Genomic DNA, 27,011 nt, shown 5'->3' with positions numbered 1-27,011 from the left:
TTGGCAAATATAAAATCTAATTTTGTTTTCAGTTTTATACTTTTTGTCAAAATCAACATGAGAATAGACAATAGAAATCAACAATAGAAAAATATTTCTAAAATGTTAAAGCTTTGCTAAATTCTTCTGGATACTAACCATGGCCTTGATTCCTTCAGGAAAAAGAAACCGATTATAAAGGGCATCCACTGTATCGTTGGGTTCGACATCACATGACCTCTGAAGAAGGATGGGTCCTGTGTCTAAACCATCATCAGCCCAGAAAACAGAAAACCCAGCTTTCTTATCTCCCATAATTAGAGTCCTGTGAAAAGAAGAGCTTCAACTTACAATGGTGATTTAACGTATCACAAAGTGATGAATTAGTGATATTAAAGTGCAAGGGAGTGGGGGCATCTGGGTATCTCAATGAGTTACGTGGCCGACTCTTGATTTTAGCTCAGGTCATGATCTCAGGGTCGGGAGACTGAGTGCCTTGTTGGGCTCACTGAGCTTGGAACCTGCTTGAGATTTTCCTCTCACCCTCTCCCTCTGCTCCTTCCCCCAACTTCCAACTCCCCACTCCCCAAGCTCATGTGTGCTCTCTCTCCCTCTCTCTCCTAAAATAAATAAATAAATAAATAAAGTGCAAGGTAGTTCTAGTGGAAAGTAGACAGTGAGGGAACTACTGCGAGTAATGAGCAGTATAGTCAAGAGATGTCAGTATTCATAAAAAGCACTACTTGATGGCACCGCTATTTTATACATAGCTATAGTCTTTCTTGTTAATACACACTAACGACTTCTAGTCTACTCAAAAGGGCACTAGAATCTGTCATTACTGCCACTCATTATCTTCCAGTTGTCAGCTTTCTGCTGTGGCATCAAGCAACTTTGCCCACCTGGGACCAATTCCTACATTGTACTTGACCCTATGTTAGGCAGAAGGAGATAATGGAAGATAAAAGAGAGGATGCTCAGTGGAGGAGAACTTATTGGTTCTCATAACTATTTATCTAGGTTATGTCATTTGGATGTAAGTCAGAGCTAGAATTAGCTCTAGATTGTCTAGGCAAATTATAGTAAAAGATGGTTGAATTAGTCTTTGTATATTATGCTCTTTGTATTCATGCTTTATAAAGCTTTGCCTAGGGGTGCCTGGGTAGCTCAGTCGGTTGAGCATCTGATTTCGGTTTTTGGCTCTGGTCATGATCTCAGGATCCTGAAATCGAGCCCCAGGTAGAGGGCTCAGCGCTCAGCCAGGAGTCTGCTTGACATCTGAGTTCCTCTCTCTTGTCTCTCCCTTCTCCTGTTCCTCTCTCTCCCCTCTGCCACCTCCTTCCCCACCCCCAAGGGTATATGCACACACACTCTCTCTCTCAAACAAATAAATAAGTAAATAAATAAAATTTTGGGGGGAAAAAAGCTTAGCCTAAGAGAAAATGTTGCCCCATAAGAGCTTATAATACAAACAATGAGCTGAATATGTAGACATATCAGATAAAAGCATATCAGAGGCTCAGGTAGTATCAAGAGAGTAAGAAGTAATACATCATACATGCTCATGACCTAAATAACTTTTAAATCTTGGAGCTACTAATCTAGCAAGACCTATTAATCAATCACTCTTCTCAGAAATATTGAGGAATTTATTGGCATTATGTTATCAAGAGGCTTGAAAACATCCATATATTTTGTTCTTTGTTTGTTTTAGATTTTATTTATTTATTTGAGCGAGAAAGTGTGTGTGAGAGAGAGAGTATGAGCAGGGGGGAGGGGAAGAGGAAGAGGGAGAAGCAGGCTCCCCTCTGAGCAAGGAGCCAGATGTGGGGCTCGATACCAGGACCCTGGGATCATGACCTGAGCCAAAGGCAGACACTTAGACGTCTGAGCCACCCAGGTGCCCCCAAAACATTCATACACTTTGATCCAGTTGCTCTGCATGTGGAAACAATGCGAAATGAGAAAAAAAAAATACAAGTTTAAGTGCAAAGAAAACCATACAGTACCATTACAGGGGCAAAAAAGAAATTGATTCATGCCAAATACAATGAAATGTCATTCACCACATTTAAACTAAGTGTAATTTTCTGACCATTTAACAGCTTGACACTGAGCGATATCAGGGTGATGTATAGGGAAAGGAGAGAAGGTAGAAAAGCGTACCTGTGGTATTTAGGACTTACAGTGCACCTGCAGCAATAAAAACGTTAGACCATAGTCCCTTCCCTCAAGAACCTTAAAGTTGAAGAGGAGAAGAGAGAACGAAGAAGAGAATTTCAGGTAGCTCGGCATTCCTTGAAATGTACTTGAGATGCTCTAGGCAAAAAAAGTTCTAAGGTCAAATAAGTTTGGGAGCGCTGTGTACTCAGATTCCCTCTTGGAGATTATGATGCTCTCACTACAGCACACCTAAAAGGTTCTCAGAAGTCCTGTGATCAAGAAATCCAGCATAAACCAAACCTGTCTGAATTACCCAGCTATCTCCAATGGAGTCAGTACTCCACAGACGGACCTTGAAAATGCTGTCTAGCCCACGGAATACTGCTAAGTCTCAGGGGTAGTTCATGCAGGAGTAGCAATCAGGCACGGCCTCACAATTGCTCAGGCATACCCTACATTAAAAACGGAAAGATTAAAAGCCATAGAAATATGCCTATCTTCTCTATAATTAAGAAAATTCTCACCAGTTGATAGCAGAGGCTCCTCTGTGCCTGGGAAGGATGGAAGGGTGATATATGATAGAACCGTGCTTCGGGCTGTCAATTATATCCATGGGGATAAACTGTGTGCAGAAGGGTAGCACGTTGAGCTCAGCACCCACAGATTTGTAGGCTTCTGCCACCTCCTTGATGGTCTTGCCCTTGACTCTCCATCTGGGGAACTTGAAAACAGGGGTCCCATCTTTCTCTGCAGCTAGAGCTGGGCATGAAAGATAAAGTTATTTTTATTAAAATAAAAAATGGCCATAAGTTAATATGGCTATGGATTCACACATTACAGTTTTGCAGCTTCAAGAAACATTTACAAATAAAACATGGTGAAGGGCAATTTAGATTGAGACCAGAATTTGACCTGTTACAATTTTATCATGATCCATCCATTTTCCTAATATGACTTTTATCTATAGATTTGAGGCATAATATATTCATACTCAGAAGTTTGTAGCTAGATAACATTTTAAAATTTTAACTGAAGCTTTTTTGTTTTATAGGAAAAAAATTATACTTTTATTACAGATATAGCCATATAAAGAATATTGTTAGATTTGGAGCCAAGTGCTGGCACATGAGCATTCGGGCTCTGGCACAGATGGAAAACCATGAGCCCCTTCCCAAGCCTATTTCCTAGAGGGAAGTCTCCTTCAACACAAGGCAAACTATAGATCTGAACACATTCTCCCTGCCAAACAGATAGTTGCCGAAAAATAAAGAGAGAAAGTTTTTGAGCTGAGCTGGCCTTGTCTAGTTCCTTCTCCCAAATTCACCAATGAGATAAGTTAGTGGACAAAAGAAGCCAAGAATGGAGAATACATGCTCCTTGTGAGGGTTTTGCCATACTGGAGAAGGTCCAAGGCTCTTTCCCACAAAAAAATGTCCTTTCCAAAAGAAGGGCTCCATCTGCCTCTGTGTGGAAAAGGAATGGCCCTCCCAAGTGCAGACAGCACTAGCTCATTTTTTTCCGCAATAAGATATCACTTCTACTAACTATATACCTTGTGTATATTAAGCATATATATTTATTTTTCTACCAACAACACAAAGCAAGTATATTTTAGGCAATTTTTAAGAACTTTAAGTAAGGCTTTTTAATCTGTATTTTTGGGCTCCCTTTCCTTTCTCCCCCATTGGATCATCAACCTTCACTGACTTTAGATGGGATGATGGCTCCACTAGAAAGCCACTAGAAAGCTGAAATTCCAAAATTTAATCTAAATTCCAAAAAATCTAAATTCCGAAATTCCTAAATCTCTACTAGAAAGCTTAAATTCCAAATCCTCAATGAGTCCTGAAGGAATCTGGCCATCAAGCCAATGCCTTGATCAATTCTCTTGGAAGAATGGGAGAGACCAGAAAAATAATGTGTACAAAATGTGAATGTTCATAAAATGTTAAAAAATATATAAACAACTCATTTTCAGATGATAAGAAAATGAATAAATGATTAAAAAAAGAGATGAAATTGGGAGAAAATTGTGCAAGTTTATACTGGAAAAAAAATGGGTTGAGAAACTTAGAAGTCTTTGTTTTAAAAATCTACGCCACTGAGATAGGCTTGCAGCATTCACCTTCCATACTGATTTGTGGCTGCCCCAGGGCTATTCTTGGCTGTTCTAGTTGACTATTCTGACAACAAGAATAGTTAACCACTGTCATTTTGACCCCTTTTCATCAATTAGGCACAGGGCTGAGCACACTATATACGTTATTTCAATTAATCTGTGTAAGATGGGTGTTGTTGAACTAAGGTTAGTGAGTTTTAGTAGCTTGCCCATCATCATGTAGCAAGTAAGTGGCAGAGGCAGAATTAGTTCCTTGACTTCCAAATAAACACTGTTAACTATATGGTGTACCACATCCCAGGCTGCTCTACAAGACATATTGGTATTTTTTTTCTTACCTATGTTATTGCCAGCAGTCAGATGGCCATGACCAATGGAAAGGAGGTCCCAGCCCTGGGACCAGACACTAGGGAAAGTTAATTTCCCTGGACATCCTTTGGAAGGAACTTTATGAGTCACATGCTTGCATTTCTTCTGAAAGTCATACACATGGCAGAGACTGCTAGTTGTTCCCCTTCATTCTTTAGCAAAGATTCCTGTACTTTGGCAGAGCATATAGACGCTCTGAATAAAAATCTACATTTCTCGGTCTATTATGCAAAGAGATTTGGCCTCTGACCGAGTTCTAGTCAGTGGGATACAAGTAGGACAAATATGTGCAACTTCTGTATGGTATCCTGAATAAAGGCTTGTGCTCTGCTTCCCCTCTTTCCTTTCCACTTGCCAGAATGCAGACTTGTTAGTTGGGGCTAAAGCAGCTATGTTGGACCATGAGATGGAAGTCCAGTATTGATAAGGACGAAACAAAAAGGGCAGGAGCCTGCATCGTGATGAACATAAAGCGGTCACAACAGCACTAATGGCCAACTCAGACTTGAGAAATGGACTTCTGTGTCACTTAAGCTAATACAAGATATGGGGTTTCCCTGGTTCAATAGCCAATCTGATATCCCAAATATGAATCCTCCCAAATATCCCCATACAAAGCTGATGGGAATAGATAATAATAGCACAGATAATCTCAGTAATAGGAACCTGTCCCCTTTAGCCTTTGGAGCCAGGTCTAAATCGATGAGGCAGATTCCCTCAGAATTCCCCTGGTTGGGATAACCTTTTTCTGAAACAAGCATAATTTCTAAATCAAGTGATTAGGTTCATATGTGTGTATGTGCTCTTGACCCAACTTTTTTAGCTTGACTCTTGAAGAACAGTGTTAAAATACAATAGTTTTAAAAATAGTAAGAAGAGGGGCACCTGGGTGGCTCAGTGGGTTAAAGCCTCTGCCTTTTGCTCGGGTCATGATCTCAGGATCCTGGGATCAAGCCCCTCATTGGGTTCTCTGCTCAGCAGGGAGCCTGCTTTCCCCTCTCTCTCTGCCTCCCTCTCTGCCTACTTGTGATCTCTCTCTCTGTCAAATAAATAAATAAAATCTTAAAAAAAATAAAATAAAATAGTAAGAGTTAGAATAAACCTCAGAACTGCTGCTTCTGAGAAAAAAAAAGGATAAAATTTAAGGGATATCACAGATCGCTGTTTTCCAACCAATCTATCATATTATGCCAGTGATTTATGAAGATCTCATTCAAAAGCCAAGATGTCTGGTTGCTCACTTATTCCCTGTCCATACAGTTTGTAGACTGTTTCTATCTCTGTGTCTTCCACATATTCTCCACATAACTATAGTTGATTCTTGAAAATATAGGTTTGAACAATGTGGGTCTGCTTACATGTGAAGTTTTTTGGATATAGTACTGTAAATGTATTTTCTCTTCCTTATGATTTTTTCAAATAACATTTTCTTTTCTCTAACTTACTTTCTTGTAAGAATACACTATGTAATACATATAACATACAAAAATATGGTAATAAATTGCTTATGTTATTGGTAAGACTTCCCTCTGGTCAACAGTAGGCTATTAGTAGTTAAGTTTCGGGGGGGGGCAAGAGTTATATGTGGATTTTAGACTGTGTAGGAGGTCATTGTCTCAAACCCCTGCATTGTTCAAGGGTCAGCTGGTTAGCTTGCAAATCAGAATCCCACTGCAGGTTTGCTTTGAGGATGGCTATCTTCTTTAACCTTCCCTTAACAGCCAAGCAGCCACAGCTCTAATTTGTTCTGACATGAATGCATTCTTTATGACCCCACATCAATTTCTATTCTTAGATGTGGCCCTCCCTTCATTTCCACTGGCACCCCTGAATCAGACATTATTCTAGATGTTCCAAACACCCTTGTAAAGTTGCAAGTGTAGTTCAGAAAAAGCATATGTGTGGAAATTCCTCTGATGGACCTGGTGATTACCTTGGAAGTAAGTGGAGAAACTCTTAGTACAATGGGGCCATGCATCTTTTCTTGGGGTCCATGGAGAAGGGAGAATTGAGTCTATTCTATCATGCGAATAGACTTAGCTTGAGAAGGCTTCCAACAGGTGGAGTGGATGTGGCAGAACCCAGAGGGGAGGTCGGTAGTCTGGGTCTTTGGAGCCTGCGGCGAAGAAGTGTAGAAATGCTAATGAGGGGTAAGGGGTCTGAACTGGGGCCTGTGCTGGCTGGGTTGGTGCAGAGTCCTTGATCCAGTAGTTCCAAGATATACTCACCCAGTGGGTCAGCTTTTCCATCCTTGTCTGGAACAGTGAACACGCCTACAACACGGTGGCCCTCTTTGCAGAGGTGGTTGTAGACTTCCTGTCCAAAGAGGCTCTGACCGATAAGTGCCAACTTCAGCTTGTTTTTGAAATAAACCTATGAAACAATCCAACGATGGCAGATATTGGCATGGATAGAAGACATATGGATGATAAACACTCTTTTCCCAACCATACAAGATGACTTGAGGACAAAAAAAAAACAAAAACCTCAAAGATCTACAAAATAAAATTTGTATTGACATACGCTGGACCCAGGCTGGATTATACATAGTTAGTAGTGAAAATAATTTCACATGGAAGAATTCCTCTTTTCCCCTTTGCTCTAATTCTCCCAGTTATTCATCATAATCATTGGGATGGCATATATTTTACAAGTCATTCCAACTCCTTGCTGAAATGAAGCCAGACGTTAACAAGTGTAAGTCTCATATTTAAAAGGAGTTTAACTCTGAGCAAGATCTGCATCAGCATGACGATGATTTTATGAGCTAAACTCATCTCTTAACTTCCAAAAGAGGCCAAGAGCTAACATGTGGTCTAGAACACAGGGGTCACAAGCAGACCCTAGAGCTAGACTACCTGAAGTTAAAATCTAGTGCCACTCTTGTTTAGTCATGTGGCTTTAAGCAAGTGACCAATTTCTGTTGCCTGTTTTCCCTCACCCATAAAGTGGGAATAATAACGCCAACCTCACACAATCTTGATTGAAGTAGAGGACTTATTAGGCAATAATAAGTTTAGTGCAGTGTCTGACACAAAGTACTGTTTAAGTAAAAGCTTCAATAACTTCTTAGAGGTTTTGCCACAGTTTTGTGTTTCTTCGTATGGTTGAGAATTCCAAAATCCTTGATAAGCGACCCAAATCCATTCACCCTCAAAACGTGGAATGCTCTAACAAGATGTTCTTTATCATCCTTATAGGTTTCTTGTAAGTTTATGCAGAGTCCTTTGGCTTCAAACTTGACCTGGACCGACATACTGCTATTTATAGTCTTTATTTATAGTATTTATAAGGACCATATGAATATTTATATGTATTGCTACAGAAAGATCAATGTGTTTGGTTACAGATGCTGTTCCAGACCCTACCGTGAATTGTATGGAATGTACGATCTATGTACCATGTTAATTTTCCAACATGTGGATAATTCTGAACCCTAAAACATATTTGGTCCCACAGGTTTCAGATACAGAATTAAGGCCTGTACATCATTTCATTTCATTTAATCACTGCAACTATCACGATTTATTATCTCCCATTTTACACTGTTTTATGAATGAATAAACCAAGGCTTAGAAACATCAACTGTATCTTCACGGTCATACTAGCAAAAGGAAGGAGAGGTGGGATTTAAATCCAGTTCTGTCCGGCTCTAAAGCCTACAAATATACTTAAAAATAAGATAATCAAGGGGCGCCTGGGTGGCTCAGTGGGTTAACCCTCTGCCTTCGGCTCAGGTCATCATTTCAGGGTCCTGGGAACGAGCCCTGCATCAGGCTCTCTGCTCAGCAGGGACCCTGCTCCCCCCACAACTTGTGATCTCTCTCTGTCAAATAAATAAATAAAATCTTTAAAAAAAATAGTCAGATTGAGTTACCACCACCACCCATCCCTTTTTTGTCCCTGTTAGAAGATTAACACTGATGCATGAAAGTACTTTGATTATCAAAAAATACAGATACCATATAGACGAGAGTAGCACTAAGGGGTATAGTCTTAAAGAACTCTCTTTAAGCAACTTTACCTCCTGTAAATTCTCCTCAAATGGGACCCTTTCACGAAGGTAGGGTAATAACTTGACATGATGATTGTTAAGACAGAAATGAAAAGTCACAGGTGGAACAGTCTAGATGCAGGATTACGGGTGTAGAGACGGTCATCAGAGGGTCATGAAGTCATATGCACATTCCTCCCTGGTAGAACACGGCTCCACAGGATTTGGAGTTGGGATATTTTTTTTTCAAAGATTTTATTTATTTATTTGACAGAGAGAGAGAGATCACAAGTAGGCAGAGAGGCAGGCAGAGAGAGAAGGGGGGAAGCAGGTTCCCTGCTGAGCAGAGAGCCTAACTTGGGGCTTGATCCCAGGACCCTGAGATCATGACCTGAGCTGAAGGCAGAGGGTTAACCCACTGAGCCACCCAGGCACCCCTGGAGTTGTAATTTTTTCTCCCTTCACTCTAAATGGGATTCTTTAATGTTCTAGAAAGTCATTCTAAATTAGTCAAGCCTCACTGTGAAAAGTCGATTATGAGGAAACAATTTTCCCTTATTTCCCATTTTATTAAGGGTGTAGACAGCATCCCCTTTTAGGTATGAACTTAAAAGCATATGCGTTCACCTGTTCCCAGTAATTGAGCTGATAATTAAACTATGGAGGCCAAGAAAAACAAGGCTGTATCCACCTCGAGTCTAGCCCTGACAGAAGTGCAGCCATCTTGATGTTCCAGATTATCACAAAATATTTCTTGGTTCTGACCTATACAGGTTAGCACTTTAAAAAGTCCCTCTCTCCTTTAATGATTGATTTAAACTCCTGGATTGGAAAAAGGTGTGTTTTTTTTTGTTTTTTTTGTTTTTTTTTTGTCAAATAGCAAAAAACTTATTTGAGCTTCATTTTCTTTTTGTTACACTAATCATGTTTTGTTATTTTCTCCCATGTCTCCTCACCTGACTTCAACTCCTCCATTTCATAACTTCCACAGATGATCCTTTCCACTTGGGAAGATCACCTGAGCAGTCTCCCCTGGAGTCAGCTGCCTCTGTCTTTCATAACTCCCCTACACATTCCCCAACTGACCAGTGTTGACCCGAGTAGGTAAGGACAACTCTACGCCCCTATTCAGCAGGAAGAAGTTACAGAATATGAGACCTTCCACTTTCAACAACCTTAAAGATTTAAGGGTCAAAATTGTTCAGGGGGAAATGTGGAGGCTGAGAAAATTAAGGCCATCCCACCTCAAGTTTAGCTGATGTGGTAAACAGAGGCAGAAGAAAATCATTAAAATTCCTTACCTACTGACAAGCCCTTGAAACAGAGTGGCTCTCCCCTGGGGACTCAACTGCCCTCACCTTGAGGTTTTGCTAAGGACAATCCTAGCCTGACTGACCCCTTACTCCAACAGGTCCAACCAGGATCCTGTAAGTCTACTTTAACAATTCCTTTAGGAAACTTTTATCTCTAAACCTCCAAGAGAGTGTCGAGAATCATTCCCAAGCATATGGCCCACTGATATACATCTAAAGGGTCTCACAAGAAGATTTTTATTATTGGTAATAAATAACCTTTCTCCCAACAATAGCTAGCCCCTCAAGGTCCTGGAGACCTTGCTTCCAAAATTCCTTAGAGACTAACATCATCCCCTTTGTCCTCATCCACCGCCGAGTCCACCCCTACTCTGCCTTTAAAAACTCTGACTGTGGGCGCCTGGGTGGCTCAGTGGGTTAAGCCGCTGCCTTCGGCTCAGGTCATGATCTCAAGGTCCTGGGATCGAGTCCCACATCGGGCTCTCTGCTCAGCAGGGAGCCTGCTTCCTTCTCTCTCTCTCTCTGCCTGCCTCTCAGTGTACTTGTAATTTCTCTCTGTCAAATAAATAAATAAAATCTTTAAAAAAAAAAAAAAAAAAACTCTGACTGTAATCTGGTTCGGGGTCCAAGTCCATACTCTGCTGTGCCGGGTATACTTGGGCCCAAGCTCAAGCTTGTCAAATAAACCCTCGTGTGATTGCATCGGTGCTTGGCTCCTTGGTGGTCTCTCGAACGCGAAAACTCAGACATAACAAAACAATTAAGGTTTTAGTTAAAAAAATTCTTTTCCAGGGCCAAAGTTTCTATCCTCAAAGAGCCTAGAGCCTCAACATCTAACAAATATTTTTAAGCAAACAGATTAACTCTGTAACAACAGCACAGCTTGCCTATAGATAATACATGATTATTTCATCTATTCTTATCAAAACATCAAAATGTGCCATAAATATTCTACCTCCAAATCTTATCATTAATGTTGTTGCTTGAAACAGAACTGACCTGTTGGCTATCTTAAAAATCTGGCTTTACCTCACACTGTTACCAACACCAGATATTTTAAGACCTCTAAAATACTACTCTTAGGATGCAAAAGAGCTAAGAGGCTGGGCTGACTCAAAGGAAATGTTACAGAGTTCAATTCCAGATTCAACATTCCCTTAGAAAGACAGCATTTGGAGAAATGTCAGTATCTTTGGAAATTCTGCATTCATTGAGACACTTTCTGAACTTCATGCTAAAACTAAGCTACAGAGGTGAGTTTCCAACACAGAAACGCTCAGATTTTAGGATTATTAAGTGTGTTTACAGTGAGTTAGCCTAATTCCAGAAAACCACACTGGGGTACCCTACCTTGGTCTTATTTCTCCAGCTATGATCTTAGGACTGATTGCAATGCTGGCGGAATCAGCAGGGAGGATGTGCTGAAAGTGTGGGTCCCTGGGCCCCGTCCCAGATCTACTGAGGCATCCTGGGCCTAGGAAGTTGTGTTTTAACAAGCTTCCCATTGACTCAGAGGCACACTCGAGTCAGAGACTCTCTTATGAATGGAGAGCGTGTGCCTACCCGCTACACTAAAAGGTTCTGCCCTGGGGGAGTCTGGGTCAAGAAGCAGGGCTGGAAGTGATAGCAAATATTTGAATGAGACCCTAGTATGTGCCAGGCATTTCATATATATTTCCTCATTTTGATTGCCCAATGACTGCTGAGACAAGCATTCTGAAGCCACTTTGTAAATGGAGAAATTAAAACAGAGAGAAGATATGGGCGCCTGGGTGGCTCAGTGGGTTAAGCCGCTGCCTTCGGCTCAGGTCATGATCTCAGGGTCCTGGGATCGAGTCCCACATCGGGCTCTCTGCTCAGCAGGGAGCCTGCTTCCTCCTCTCTCTCTCTGCCTACTTGTGATCGCTCTCTGTCGAATAAATAAATAAAATCTTTAAAAAAAAAAAAAAACAGAGAGAAGATAACATACAGCCTGGAGTCAAACAGCTACTAAATGACAGCCTTCAGATTCAACCCCGTTATTAGTATCCATTATTTTCTCATAACACAGACCCTTTGATTTTGAGCTGGGTCTCATCAATTTAAATCTGAAAAATAAAAGTATCTATTTCATAAGGTTGCTATAAGGCTTTATCAGGATAAAGCAGGTAATGCATTAGGGCAATGTGTGGCAGTAGGGAATGCTCAACAAATGTTAACTATTATTATTATTCATAATAATACCATAGGTAATACCTGGGTAAATAAAAAAATGGTGATGATGGAGCTCTCCTGCTAGAAATGTGCTATAAGCCCCGCACGGCACTGAGCTCTGTTCATTAATTTTAAAAAAACATATCAACTAGTTATCATATGTCTCTAGGACTCACAGGAATTGTTTTTGCTGATGAGAATACACAAGGCTCCAAGGAGTCAAGTAAACTGCTAATGAGGGGCAGAGACAGAAGTCAAACCCAAATCTGTCTCACTTCAGTGGATAAGCTTCAATGGCTTTCCTATGTTGAAGGTCCGTCCCGCCTCCCCTTAATAAAGAAAAATATGGCAACAGGTTGATGGTGAATCGTGGCAAATAGTTCCATCTTTAGACTTTCTAAAGAAATACCCTGGTGGTCCTGACAGGAGGGATGGCACCATTCTTTTGTGGGGTGGGTCTGGTGACAGAGAACATTCTTTGAGGCACACTTAAGTGCCTGTTATATTCGTGAGCAAGAACAGGGTGGGGCATAAAATGACCCACAGCATTTCTAAATCTGGGTGGTAAGTGCTATTATCTTGGGGTTCTCTGCTGATAACATTCTGCCTTGGAAGAGCCTATGGCAGGCAACAGAACTTTTCCTTTTCCTTTTTTTAAAAAAAAAGACTTTATTTTTAAGTAATGTCTACACCCAACATGGGGCTTGAACTCACAACCCGGAGATCAAGAGTCAAGGTTCTACGGATTGAGCCACCTAGGCACCCCCAGATTTTTTTTTTTTTTTAACTATTCAATGTTTCATTCCCAGGCTATCCACACCCTGGTGGAATCCTTTAGGAAGCAAACTAACTCTGATTATGCTCCAAAGATTAAAATCCAAACAAAAACCACATGATTTTCTATAGAAAACTTAAAGATTCAGTGCTACCAGTTTGCTCTGATCCAAAGTGCTTTTATGAAGCAAATGATACCATAATAGAACAGTAGGGGGTATAATCCCCATCAGGAATTGTGAGACCTGACAGTTTTACATGAAGAGACTTTCCATAAAAGAATAAAACAAAGTCAATTTTTCAGAGAAAGCGAGGTGCCTAACACTTCAGAGAAAGACGAGGAGCCTTTGGCACACGGTGCCCCAAATCATGCCTGACAGTGTGTAGGAGGTACTCAACTAAGCATGTTTTGAGTATTTAGCATACTCTGGGCCCAGAGCATGGGGGAGACTGCAAATCAGGTGCCAAGCAAGAATGTTTTATTTGGCCCACAGAGCATTTGTCAAAAAGCTGTGATAATGTTTTGGAAGCTTCACTTAGCAGGCTGAATTTCTGACTTCTTTTTAGAAATCAGGAGGTTTGTCAACCATGGTCTATGTTTCCACGTAGCAACAGTCAGCTAGAGCTGAGCAGAGGCTACCCCCATTCCTCTGGCTGGACATGACCTTTCCTTCTATTTTGGTCAAATCCTTCATTTGTTTCCCCTGTTTGGCTTCTGTGGGCATTTTTCTTTGGGATCGCAACAGTCAAAGCACAAAGAGGAGTGGTCCCTGTCCTCAGGAGTTTACCAGTTAGCATGAAAGACACACAAATAAGGACATACTGACATGATAGTGCTAGGACCGGAGAGCATAGTGTGGGTGTGGAAGCCTAGTAGACTTTCCAAGAAGAGAACTCCATAACGGAATCTTAGAGCACTCATTTAGGGGTTGGCCAAGAGAATGGTGGGGATTATGAGAGGTCCTTGGGAAACTTCAGGCAGAGGGGGCAGCATTTAGAAAGAAATGAGTAAGTGAGCAAAGTGGGTTCAATATTGGAAAGTGGAGAGTGACGACAAGTGACACTCTAGGGACAGTCAAAAGACCAACTGGGGAGAGTCTTGTCTAAACCAAATAATTTGGACCTTATTGTGAAGACAGTGAGATCCACTGAACGACTTTAAGCAGGAGAATGACATAGTCTTACTTCTATGTTGACACACACTCAGGTGAGGCATGAATTAACTTCAGATGGGCATCCCTCTAGTGTTTGAGAATTGAGCAGATAATGAAAATAAAAAGCCTATCTAATAATCCGCCTCCATATATTGACAGGATGTAGCTTGAAAGAGTGTAAAAGCCCATGTTACTTATTGTAACAAACCCTCAGACTAATAGAGGAAACAGATATAAATCTGTGTAAGATTCAAACAAAATTCATGACACACCATAAAGGGCAAACTTGTGCAACTTGATTTTCCTATTGCATAATCATATAAAGAATGTATCCATGAGGACTTTCTGGGATATCTGGCCAACATTTTTTTTTAATCACAAAAAGGATAACAGATTTTTAAAATAAGGATGTCTATGCACTTTTTTTTTTAAAGCAGGGACTGTTTCTTTCTTGTTTATTGTTTTGTTCTTTCTGGCCATGAGACTCTAAAAAGGTTATTTAACTTCTTTGGGTCTCAGTTACTTTATCTGTAAAGTGGGCATAATAATAGTACGTACTTCATTGAGATGTTAAGCTGGTGAGTATATATGTAAAGCATTTAAATTAGCACCTGGTACATACTAAGTGCTTTATCAATGCTATTTATTATTACAATTATTATTATTTATTAATCATATCCTCAGGATTTAGAACAAATGCTCAGTACATAATACACAATTAAAGAGGGTTTGAAGTTGAATTGGAAGGTCCTAAAAACAAACTAGACACCAAAGCAGGAGGTTGGGTAATTCAGAAACAAGGATGTGGTTGCTAGAACTAGAGTATAAAGTCAGTACTTGGTTCCAAGAAGCAGGGATGGGTCCAGACTCCTGATTTGGGTCATAAGGTAACCTCAAGTTCTGAAACCAGGCTACGAACCCAGAACCAGCACCCAGACTTGTTCCAGACACTGGTAGAGGAAGTTGAGTAACAGTGCCAAATAAATATGAAGGCCAAATAACACCCACCATGGGGAGAAGTCAAGAGGCAATGAATCAGGCAAGATATTGGACGTGTACGGTAATAACTAATAGACAAAGGGTTTTATTATTTATAGTTGCAGTGGTTAAAAAGATCCATCCATGTCATTAAGCTGAAATCATTACATGTTTCTAAGTCCATTTCTTAAAGACAGGGAATGGAAAAATTGATTCTGTCAGGAAGTGTTATAAACTAGTTTTCCTGTTGGATTTTGCTAGGTTCTAAGAAGTTTTGTTTTTTTTTTTTTCATTCTGCTTTAGTACCAAACTCAAAAATACTGTGTAATTTTTTTCCTTTTTAAAGATGAAGGTATAATTAACACACAGTAAAATACACCCTTGTCAGTGTATAGTTCTGTGAGTTTTGAAAGAGACCCAGTCACCTAACCACTGTTATAATCAACACAAAGGACAGTTCCATCACCTCCCAAAATTCCTTCATGTTCTTTGCGAGATAATCTCTTATAGCCAATTCTTCCTCTAGCACCAGCTCCTGATAACAGTTTTTTCTATCACTATAGTTTGACTCTTTCTAAAATGTCAGGTAATCGGAATCCTATAATACATAGCCCTTTGTGTCTGTCTTCGTACACTTAGTAACTGTATTTGAGTTTTATCTATGTGGTTGTGTCTCTCAGTAGTTCACTCCTCTTTTGTTTGAGTATGACTCCCTCATGTGGATGGATTTATCCACTGTCTATCCTGTCACTAAATGAAAGACATTTAAGTTGTTTCCAGTTTTTGCTAATAATAAAGCTACTGTAGACATTCATAAATAGGTATTTGGGTAAATACCTAGGAGTGCCATTGCTGGGTCATATCATAGGTGTATGTTTAATTTTATTAAAAAAAATGGCCAGTTTTCCAAAATGGCTGTACCATTTTATGCTCCCGTCAGCCATGTTTGATTCTGAACAATTCTTATAGAATTCCATCCAAAGAATGACTCCCCATTTTCTATGGAGTAAAATATCCCAAGCACTCCACTTGTCATTCCACATCTTCCTTTTGGCCACAGGAGAACCTGTCTTCTTCCCAGTCAGATGTCATTGCTCTTCACATGAACTTCTGGGTACAGTCAGGCTCAGACCCCTGACCCCTGACCATGCTTGGTGCTTCCCCACATGCATGTTTTTGTCTCTACCATTTGCCAACCGGCATGTTCAACTTTGGTTACTGAAATCTTATGTACAGCCCACTGAAACCAGTGGGCATTCTTGCATTCTTCAAGAATCCCTTCTGCCCTCCAAAAAAGGCAAGTCAATGAAAGGTGTTGATAGAGGAGGCCAATAAAACAGGAAAGCACAAGCGCTTGTCTCTGTGCCATCATCCCCAGATTCCCAGATGCCACGTGGCAGGAGAAAGCTAAGGAGGAGTCCAGAGCAAGCAAAAGTTCATTAAGAGCAGCTCTTGTCTTCCTTATTTTTTTAAAAAGGTGACTATTCCCCAAATAACTAGGACTGGATGGGGGTAGAGTGAATCCTCATTATTTGGGATTGCCTGGGAAACAAAAGCTTTTTCCATGTATGCACCACTCGGCTGGTTTTTGGTGCTATTCAAGACTTCTCCCTGCCTTCAAGATTTTTTTTTACATCTGGATATGTATACATGCACATGGGACCTTTGCAAAGAAGAGGAACCGAAAAGCAAATTCCTTCACAGCCCAGAAAGCAACGACTTCCTATACAAGAGATAATGTACGTGAGATGGATTGTTTTTCCTTCCCTAAACAGCTTTGAGTCTGCTTAGATGCAGCGAGGCATCTCTTCCCGGGCCATATGCAACGTGTCTGCTCTCTTTCCATTTCTGGAGGAGCTGATGCAATTCCAAGGCGTTGGGCTGGGCTACTGCTCCGTTCCTAGGCTACAGTTAAATAGTGTTCCAGCGTGGTTGCTTCTGCAGCGCTTGGCAATCCTAGCAATCTTGCCGCCTGTAGCTCAAGAAAAATGAGCCTGCAGCCACCAGCTCCGAGGGCCACTATCTGAATGGGCCCTGAATGCCAGTCTGGAGCGCTCACACCTCTTAGGCCGCCCAGAAGGACCCGGCTGACTTGAACAGTACTCTCCCTCCTCGGTCCTGTACTTCGGCTCCATCTCCAGACCAGGGATCTCATGATTGAAATGAAAAACAAGAAAGGAAGCTGACTCCGTCCCCGCTGCCAAGTGGCTGTTCCCACCCTGTCAACCCCAGCCGGACCGTCCGTACATGTTCAAAAGCCGCATCCTCAGCCCCGTTCCCCGACAAGACAAAGGCCCACCTTACAAGCCTTACCCAAGACCCTCTCCGGATCCTTCTCTGCAGTCTCCCAGTTTTAAAAACGCTGTCTTGGCTTTCAGCCAAGTCTCAACGCCGTGCCCGCCCCCAGCCCCGCCGACTGGCCCTCCGGCCCCGGGGTCTGGAAAACAGCCCCGGGTGACAGCCAGGAAGCCCGTCCGGGCCGGACTCACCTGGCCGGTGGAGAAGCGCCGGAGCGCCTGGCTGCCTCTCCACAGCATGCTGGAAGGGAGCCCTCGGGCGGGCCGCGAGACAGCGAGGGCTCAGCCTGGACGCGGCCTGCAGCCTGTGAGTGCCCGGCGGCCGCAGTCGCGGCTCGCAGGGTCCGCGAGTCTCGGGACCCGCCCACGGCCCGCCCCCTCGACTGGCACGGCCCCGCCTTCTCAGCTGGCCGGGCTCGGGTGGCCAATCCCCTGAGACTGGGCGGGGCCCCACTTCGGAGCCACGCTAGTACCTAGCGGGAGGGGCGGCTTCCAGGCTCCGCCCGGGTTCTTAGCAGCTGGGGGGTCTTCTACCAGTTACTCAGACCCAGTGAGGCAGAGAGGGATTTGCCTTATTAATGGTGGATTTGACATCCCAAGTCATGGCCATAACATCGCCCTGAGGAGGCAAAGATACGAAAGATAAGGGTAGAGACACCTGGCTATGTAGGATCCTGATACCTATCTTGTAAGCTAATAAAAGGATTTTAAGAAAGACTGTGTATAAAGCACTTGGCAAAGTGCCTGGCACAGAGCTGGTCCCCAATAGATGACAGACAGATAGATACCCACCCTTTCCCCTTATCTCTCTAGAAAGAATGCTCAGACATGCTTTAGCTAAGCGCTAGTTGCAAACAGAACTCCTTAGCCTGGCATTCAAGGTCATTGGCAATTTGGTTTTTTTTTTTTTTTTTTTCCTTTCTCATTTTCTTGCTGCTCCTTTGCACATGTAATTTAGCTTAACTCTCTAGTATATGCTGATTCCTCCCTGGACAATCGCTCCCTGAAAAGCTTATCATCTGTCATTTGTCACATCTCAGCATGACCAAATTCCTTCTTTTAAGGTATAACTCAAGGGCTGCCTCCTGGAGGCATTTTTCCTGATTTTCTCCTCCCTTAACCTCCTTATTTCCCCTAAGTAATCTTTCACTCCTCTGAAACGAGAAAGATTTTTGACTATGCATCTCTTCTGACATCTCATTCTCTTATTGGTGTTTGTGTACCTATCATCTGCTCTACTGGAAGCTTCTTGCAGGTTGAGTCCATGTCTAATTGATCAGGATTTACAATATCTAGCACTTAGCAGAGCTCAAAAAGTACTTGTTGAAAGAGAGAATGAATGAATGAATAAATGAATGTGTTTAAGAAGGAGAGAGAAAATAAATCCTTAAAGCCTGGAGAATGGCAGCAAACATCGAGTTTTGCTCTGGGAATTGCCCTTTGCCAATTCAACCCATTTCCCTGAGAGCATTTTGTGACTTTTGGCTAGCTTCCTTTAAGCTTCCAAATGCTGATAATCATTTTATTTGTTGTGATCTGTGTAAACTGGGAGAGGTGGGCAAGAAGTGTGTTTTTTTTCTGAGTAGTGGTTCCATAGTTATATTCTCCAACTCCCAACTTCAGGATATGTAGACCTTGTGTCTATCCACATATAATGAAATATTAATGATGTCTAAGATTTTCTTCTGTGAGAATTAAAGATATTGTTCTCTTGATAACTAGTAGTTAGACCAGAGGCCATTCAAGTTTGACAAACAGAAAAGCCCTGCCAACCTAGATTTCTAGACACAGCAAAAATGAAGGTGAAATAAAGTCATTTTTGTGTCTCCCTAACAAAAAGTTGAGAGAATCTGAGGCAGGAAAACTTCCAGATTCATTCTATGAGCCCAGAATTACCCTGATACCAAAACCAGACCAAGACATGACAAGTGAAGAAAATTACAGGCCAATATCTCTAATGAACATAGATGCAAAAATCCTCAACAAAATATTAGCAAGCCAAATTCAACAATATCTTAAAAAAATCATTCAGCATGGTTAAGTGGGTTTTATTCAAGGGCTGCAAGGGTGGTTCAATATTTGCAAATCAATTAATGTAATACATCACATTAACAGGAGTAAGGATAAAAACCACACAATCTTCTCAGATAGATGCAGAAAAAACATTTGACAAAACACAGCATCCACTCAGGACAAAAACTTTCAACAAAGTGGGTTTAGAGGGATTATACCTCAATACAATAAAGACCATATATATAAAAAAGCTCATAACTAACATTATACTCAATGGTGAAAAACTCTAAGCTTTTCCTCTAGGATAAGGAATAAGACAAGGGTGTCCACTCTCCTCACTTTCATTCAACATACTACTGGAAGTCCAAGGTGCAGTAATCAGACAAGAAGAAGAAATAAAAGGCATCCAAATTGGTATGGAAGAAGTAAAACAGTCACTATTTGTAGATGACATGATACTATATATAGAAAACCCTAATGACTGTACATAATGACAATATGTAACTACCAAGTTAACAGAGTATAAAATTATCGAGGTAATATGTAGAATGATTTTTAAAAATCAGTTGGAAAGAAGGCGAGAAAGGAGAAAGAAACAGAATAGCTGGGGGGGGGGATGAAATTAGTAAAATGTTAGGGTTAAGTCTAAATATACCAGTAATCGCAGTAAATGAAACTGGGTTAAACTCTTTAATTAAAAGGCAAAGACTGTCATTGCTTCAAAAACAAAATTCTTATGAGAGCCATAAAATAAAAAGATTCAGATAGGATGATTTTTTAAAACCCACTCAAACTCTAAAGAGAAAAAAATCATACTATTGTAAAAACTAAAGAATTATTTGCTCTAGTACTTGGCAAATAGCAACAGTGTGATCTGCTTGACTGTAAATGACCAAATGACTGGCTGGTGTACAAACTAGGTATTGCTTTTTTTTTTTTTTTTTTTTTTTTAGATTTTATTTATTTGACAGACAGAGATCACAAGTAGGCAGAGAGGCAGGCAGAGAGAGAGGGAGGGGGAAGCAGGCTCCCTGCTGAGCAGAGAGCCCAACGTGGAGCTCGATCCCAGGACCCTGGGATCATGACCTGAGCCGAAGGCAGAGGCTTTAACCCACTGAGCCACCCAGGCACCACTAGGTATTGCTTTTTTGACCTACCATCTAAAATCCACTTCTCAGGATAATAGTATCCTCCCTTCCATGTCAGGATCTGCCTCTCTCCCTGTCTTAGGCCTTGTGGTTCCTATGAAGTTTTCTTTCCCCCTTATCCCCCTGGGATTCAGGGGTGGGGCATATGACCTACACTAAGCCAATTAGTACATCTCTCCCATCCCCTTAATTATGATGATTGGTTCAAATTATGCACAAGATCCTAGTAAGGCTAATGAAGTCCAGCAAGATCTAATTCTAGGACTTCTGTTTAAACTTTCAGTTAAGTGTACCATTTGCATCACTTTTGGTGTTGTGATAAGGTGAACCTGAAGCTACCAAGAGCTACCCTATGGGTCCTAAAGAATGTAGCAAAAATTGCTGAAGAGAGTGAAAAGAAATAGTGAAAATCCAAGACCTGACATCATTTGAGTCCTGAAGCCAAACACATGAGAAGGCCCATCCCACCACTACATGTTTTAAAATTAACATCCAATTAAATTGATTTCATTTTTGCTGTGTGGTTCTATGAATTTTAATGTATATAAAGATTCATGTAATACTGTAGTCAGGATACAGAACCATTCCATTCCCTACCCCAAAACTCCCTTGGCCCTTTGCAGTCATGGCTAACCAACCACCCTTCTCACCTTGAGAATCTGTCTGTTCTCTGTCACTGTGGTTTTATCTTTTCAAGACTATCACATGAATGGAATCTCATAGTATATAACTTTGTAGATTTTCTTCATTCTGCACAATGCCCTGGTGACTTGTGCTCAAGTTTAGGGATTTTCCAGAACAGAAGAGGTTCTTCTGTTATTGACTTCTATGTGATTCCATTGCAGTCAAAGAATATAATCATCACATTTTAGTCCATTCAAATGCATTAAAATTTGTTTAATGACCTAGAAAATGGCCTTCCTCGTATACTTGAAAAAAATGTCTACTTTTACTGTTGTTGTGTAGAATGTTTTGTAAATATGATCTAAGGAAAGTTGGTTGAGTATTGTTCAATTCTTTATTCTCTTATATTCTGTTTGTTATTTGAAATATTGAGAGAAGTATTAAGATTTCCAACTATAATTACATCTATTGTTTCTTTCTATTCTGTCAGGTTTTGGTTAATTAAATTTTATTGTTCACCCACCCCCAAAAAAAGAAAGGAAAAAAGTTAATTCATAGTCTGGATTCTGTTACATTCTTAAAAAAACTACTGGGGGTTTGATTTATTTAATTATTTATTTTTATGATTTACTTATTTGTTTGAGAGAGAGGTAGAGAGGGAGAATGAGCAGGCGAGGCAGAGGAACAGGGAGAGAGACTCTCCAGCAGACTCCTTGCTGAGCACAGAGTCCAACTTAGTGATCCTTCTCATGACTCTGAGATCAGGGCCTGATCTGAAACCAAGAGTCAGACACTTAACCGACTGTGCCACCCAGGCGCCCCAGGGGACTTTATTTAGAAAAGAGTGAATTTGCTTGGACTCAAACCCTGCAGAAGGCAGCAGCTTATATTTCTGTTCAATTCATTTAGACAACAGTTTGGCCAAAGTTTTTGCTCAGAGTTTGGGGTTCACCAATTAATTAGTAATTCCCTTGATTATCAGTTTTCTCTTCTAAATTTCAAGCTGCTCTGCCAGCCCAACCTCTGTTTTCTGCCGTCTGGAACCCACAGGGCTTCAGGTTTTTTCTACCCAAGGTGCACATCTGGTGGGGAATATACGCATCATCAAAGAGCAGCAAGCAAGCCTCTCACCTAGTGCAGGTGTTTTTAAGGACTCTTGACTGTGATTTCAGTAGGCTCTCTGCACGCAGAGATCTGCGCAATGTTTACACTAAGGTTTTGAATCTCATCTCCTCTCTGGGTCCCTTGCTTCAGGATGCTCCCCCGAATTTCCAGTTTCTCTTCCAACAATTCTGAACTTGGTTTGCTGCCCCCTTGAGCTGGTGTTTCATTTCTTGACTTGAAGGGGTGGGGGACACTGTCAGGCAGAAAACCACAAACTCATAATTCTTAATAGTAAATTCTGAGTACACTCAGAATTCTGAACCATTTTGCTGTGCTTTTCAGACTTCATTATCTTTCAGATCTTTTTTTTTTTTTTTTAATTTGACAGAGATCACAAGTAGGCAGAGAGGCAGGCACACAGAGAGGGAAGCAGGCTCCCTGCTGAGCAGAGAGCCCGATGCGGGGCTCGATCCCAGGACTCTGAGATTATGACCTGAGCTGAAGGCAGAGGCTTAACCCACTGAGCCACCCAAGCGCCCCTCTTTCAGATCTTTTAAAGTAATTATTATACTTTGTCTACTTCTCTTAGTTTTTAACTGCAAGTAGGTTTACTTGACTACTTTTTGCTTGTCCATTTCTAGATGTGTTCTTTTCAATTACTTTAACATGCTGATTAAAAGATTTTTCTAAGGTATGCTTTTTAAAAAAGGATTTTATGTATTTATTTGTCAGAGAGAGAAAGAGAGCACACAAGCTGGGGGGGGGGCGGTGGACAGCAGGCAGAGGGAGAAACAGGTTCTCTGCTGAGCAAGGAGCCCAATGGGGGACTTTTTAATCTCTAACACATACTCTCCCAGTAGACCACTATCCTGTTAGTGAGATTTGAGTTCTCTTTCTATGCAATTACACCCACATATGCACAAACACGTTTACATGAGTATAAATGTAACCACAAATACACATTACTCCGCAATCACCTTCTGTGAGTTTCCCATGTCTCTACAAACGTATTTCATAATATGGATGTATGAAATGTTATGTCATTATTCCCTACTGATGCATTTTAAGATCATTTCATTCGTAGACATCCAGTAATATATATTAAAGACCATGCAGCAATGAACGCTACTGTGCAAACATCCGTATACATGTAGAATTACTGGGTAGCACAGTTCCCCGCTTGCGGAAAAGCCAGTTAGCAGGTAGGAGCCTTTTAGAATACACTTTAAAGAGCGCTGCTTCTTCCCTCTCTGCCTTTTTAAGAGGAGAGGGCGGAGGATCCGTGAGGGCAAGGTAAGCAGAGTAGTAAAATTCCTCGCTAGGGTGTTCGTAAAGTAACTCCGCCTCTCACACACCGTTTTATTCTCAAGAACAATCAGCATAGGACTTGCAAGAGGAGCGACGCAGCAGCTCGGATGGTGGTGACGGAGAGGGCGTCGGCAATTCCTGCTTCTTCCAAGCGCCCGGACAGCGACCCACTCGAGGACCACGCCCTCCTGTTGAGCCACTACCCCATCACTTTTACCCTTCCCAGGCTAGACTGATGGAACAACTCCCCAGGTATTAAAAATGGCCTGGGGACAGCAGGGCGAAGTCAAAGGCATCGATATGGCTTGAGATGTGAAGTGAGTGGTGTCGAGGCCCAAGTCACCACGGGAGGACGCCGCGAGTGCCGCGGAAGATGTAACGGCCGCCTCTGGCCACCGCAGCCGACTCGCTTTCCCAGCAGCCCCCGCGGCTCGCTGGGGCCTTGAGCCCGGCCTGCCCTCGCGAGCGGGGGCGGGGCCCGGGCTGGGGCCGGAAGTCACGTGCCGTGACAGCCGCCGGGGTGAGGCCGCCGTGGTGGCCCGGGCTGGTTGGGGCTGTGACTGGGGGAGGTGCCGGGGTGATGGCGGTGGAGACTCTTTCCCCAGACTGGGAGTTCGACCGCGTGGACGACGGCTCACAGAGTAAGAGAGCTGCGGGGCAAGGGCTGCGGGTGGATGCTCCCCGGCCCGCCTCAGCTCCGGCAGCGCTCCTGCGGGAGGGCTCTGCGTCGTGGTCCCCGCGCAGCCCTCCGGTTCGGGACACTTGCTGCCCCTTGGGGTGCGAGAGGGACGCGCTCTCGAACGTCACTTTCGGGGTTGGGGTCCCGGTGGTGGTGCGTCAGGCCGGCCGAGGCAGGGCTTGGCGTCTGGGGCGGCGGCTCCCGGTTGGAGCCCGCGGTACCCAGAGCAGCGGCGTCCGCTGTCCACAGCCCGGGGCCGGGCGGGGCGCGCCCAGGGCCCAGTAGCCCGGGGAGCCGAGGCCGGCCTTGCCTCCGGCCTCACGACGCTTTCGCCACCTGTGCTGAGCGTTCAGTTCTAGAACGGGCAGAGGTCGGGTTCCTGTTTTCGCTTTCCTGTTTTTCTACTTTTCCTCCAATCAACTTTTGGAAGTTTGAGTATTTTTTTTCCTGCATATTCGTACAACATACAAGACAGGGCGAAAGCGCTCTTCACACGGTAAAAATAAGCAAGCGAATGTCAATTTATCTCCTTCTATGCCCTTTACTTAGATAAGTGGTGTTTTTCAGGGATGTCATAGAGCTTCCATTGCACCTAGAAAGGCTTCAAAAATTAAGCAACTTTTATTTCACAAAATCGAATTGTTTCATTTTGAACTTAAAAGTCAAAGAACCGTACCAGATTAAGTTCCATGAAGCAAAAGTTAGAGGCAAATAATTATTTTGGTGAAACTCTACTTAAGATTAATACAAGTTGGTAATCTGTCTCTTCTGTTTAAGTGATATAGGAGAGATTGGGACCTACTGCTTGTGAATTTGTTTTTTTAAACGCAGTTTCCCAAAAGGTTGAGTGTCATTTTTTTTTTTTAAGAAGGTAAATGTAGTTTTTAAAAATTCCACGTGAATTTTGCTTAACTTTACAAAGAATCGCGTAAAAACTTGCATGTAATTAGGTTTTAGTAGCCTCTGAGAGAAGCACGAGCTTAATTCATAATGGTTTGCAGTTTTTCATAAAACATTCCATAAGGTATTAGCTCTTATGCAGCATTAAAAAAAAATCTTGGTGGTAATGACAATTTCCTTTAATGTTTTTTGTGGAGAGGATTCTGTATTTACTGTTACAGAGTCAACTGCACCTTTTTCATATATGGAGTTTTATGGACAGAGTTCTCCTACTTCCGTATCTTCAAAAAATTGTAATGAAAATAAGTTGCTAGGTTTGACAGTGGTTCAGCTGAGAGTAGAATGATGTGATTCGGTCAACAGACCATATCAGGAACTGTACTAGGCATTAGGGATGGAAAGATAACAAAGAATGTAGAGATGAGCCTGTAAATAGGGTTTCTGGGATTTTACTCTTGAAGAATCACCGTGGATTCCTTATTTCAAATCTTTTTATTGTAATTTTTACTATTTTTACAACTATTCATTATTTTATCAGCAAGAAACTTTGATGTTACTGCAGGTTTTCTCTTGCTTACTCTTTCGTGACTTCCCAAACAGACAATGCCAGCATGCTTTTCTGGCATTGTCATTAAGAACTCATTTGCTGATTAAATGCAGCTTTGGTTATTTCCCATGTAAATGAGAATTAGGCATGTACTTGCGATTTCAAGAATCTCTAGCAGTTATTTAGTTTGAGCTTTAGGGAAGAGAAGAATTGCCATCCGTTCGGTGTGCCCGGTTTTGTTAATTTTTGTGCTATGAATCCTATCTAGACTGTCTTCCAGAATTGCTTAGATTAATGCTGTAACCAGATAGCAATTTTAATAATTGATCCACCTGATAGGGAGCATTAGTGCCAAAATAAGGGTGATTGGAGAGCTAGGTCTTTATCTTTAGTCAGAATGTACTTTATCTAAGAATTGCTTTGTATTGCTGATTTGAGGAGACAATAATTTTACCTTTTTTTAGACAATGATTGAATAGTTGTTCATATCAATAGAAGAGGCAGAATTGGATTTGCTGCCTTTGCAATAGTGAATTCTTATGTGTATATAGAATGTTCCCTTTCTTTATTAACTTTGATGACTAGATATACTTCTATTGTTTAGTTTATTCCAGTGACTCCTTAGAGTCATCTATTTAATGTGGAAATTTGTTAAATATTAGCACAGTATCATTTTTCATTCTTTTTAAAAATTTAAATTAATTAACATATAATGTATTATTTGTTTCAGACATCAAGCAGATGTCTGTGATTCATCAGTCTTATATAATACCCAGTGCTCATTACAAGACATACCCTTCCTGGTGTCCATCACCACTTACCTCATCCCTCCCATCCCTCTCCCCTCCAGTAACCCTCAGTTTGTCTCTTATGGTTTGTCACCCTCTCGGTTTCCTCTTATTTCATTTTTTCCTCTCTCCCCTGTGATCCTCTGCCTTGTTTCTTAAATTTCACGTATCAGTGAGATCATATGATAATTAATCTTTCTCTCATTGACTTATTTTGCTTAGCATAATATCCTCTAGTTTATCCATGTCATTGGAGATGTCAAGATTTCATTTTTTGATGGCTGTGTAATATTCCATTTGTGTGTGTGTGTGTGTGTGTGTGTGTGTGTGTATACACACCACATCTTGTTTATCCATTCATCTGTTGATGATCATCTGTGCCCTTTCTATAAGCACAGTATTCTGTACTCAGTGTTCTTTACTGGCTTTTCCAACCCTATTATGATAGTTAAATAATTAAAATATCTTAGTAAGTTTTTGGCATTACAGAAATAACATTCATTATGATAAAGCAGATTTAAAACTGTTTTAAAAACAATATTAGATGTATTCTTAGACAGTTTACAC

At 41.5% G+C, this 27,011-nt stretch overlaps 2 protein-coding genes across 3 annotated transcripts in view; one reads left to right on the top strand and one right to left on the bottom strand.

Annotated features, from left to right (window-relative positions):
- The window catches only part of ALDH1L2 (aldehyde dehydrogenase 1 family member L2), a 64,050-nt gene extending 40,116 nt beyond the window's left edge, over positions 1–23,934 (bottom strand). Inside the window, exons 1-4 of one of the 2 annotated variants that reach the window (XM_032346526.1) lie at positions 23,578–23,934; positions 6,859–7,003; positions 2,667–2,901; positions 139–304 (exon numbers count right to left, since the gene is read on the bottom strand). In XM_032346526.1, the coding sequence (XP_032202417.1) occupies positions 139–304; positions 2,667–2,901; positions 6,859–7,003; positions 23,578–23,604 (573 nt within the window). In that variant the 5' untranslated portion in view covers positions 23,605–23,934. Of the gene's footprint in view, positions 1–138; positions 305–2,666; positions 2,902–6,858; positions 7,004–17,525; positions 17,707–23,577 lie in introns of those variants that run through there. The other variant, XM_032346525.1, reaches the window with a different exon arrangement.
- Positions 23,935–24,010: 76 nt separating this feature from the next.
- WASHC4 (WASH complex subunit 4) overlaps positions 24,011–27,011 on the top strand; it is a 59,364-nt gene continuing 56,363 nt past the window's right edge. Inside the window, exon 1 of the mRNA XM_032346524.1 lies at positions 24,011–24,171. Coding sequence (XP_032202415.1) covers positions 24,111–24,171 — 61 coding nt within the window. The 5' untranslated portion in view covers positions 24,011–24,110. The remainder of the gene's footprint in view (positions 24,172–27,011) is intronic.

This window comes from Mustela erminea, chromosome 6 (assembly GCF_009829155.1).
Source record: "Mustela erminea isolate mMusErm1 chromosome 6, mMusErm1.Pri, whole genome shotgun sequence".
Lineage (NCBI taxonomy): Eukaryota > Metazoa > Chordata > Mammalia > Carnivora > Mustelidae > Mustela > Mustela erminea.
Note: the sequence above shows the minus strand (reverse complement) of the source record. Positions and strands in the feature narration are given on the sequence as shown.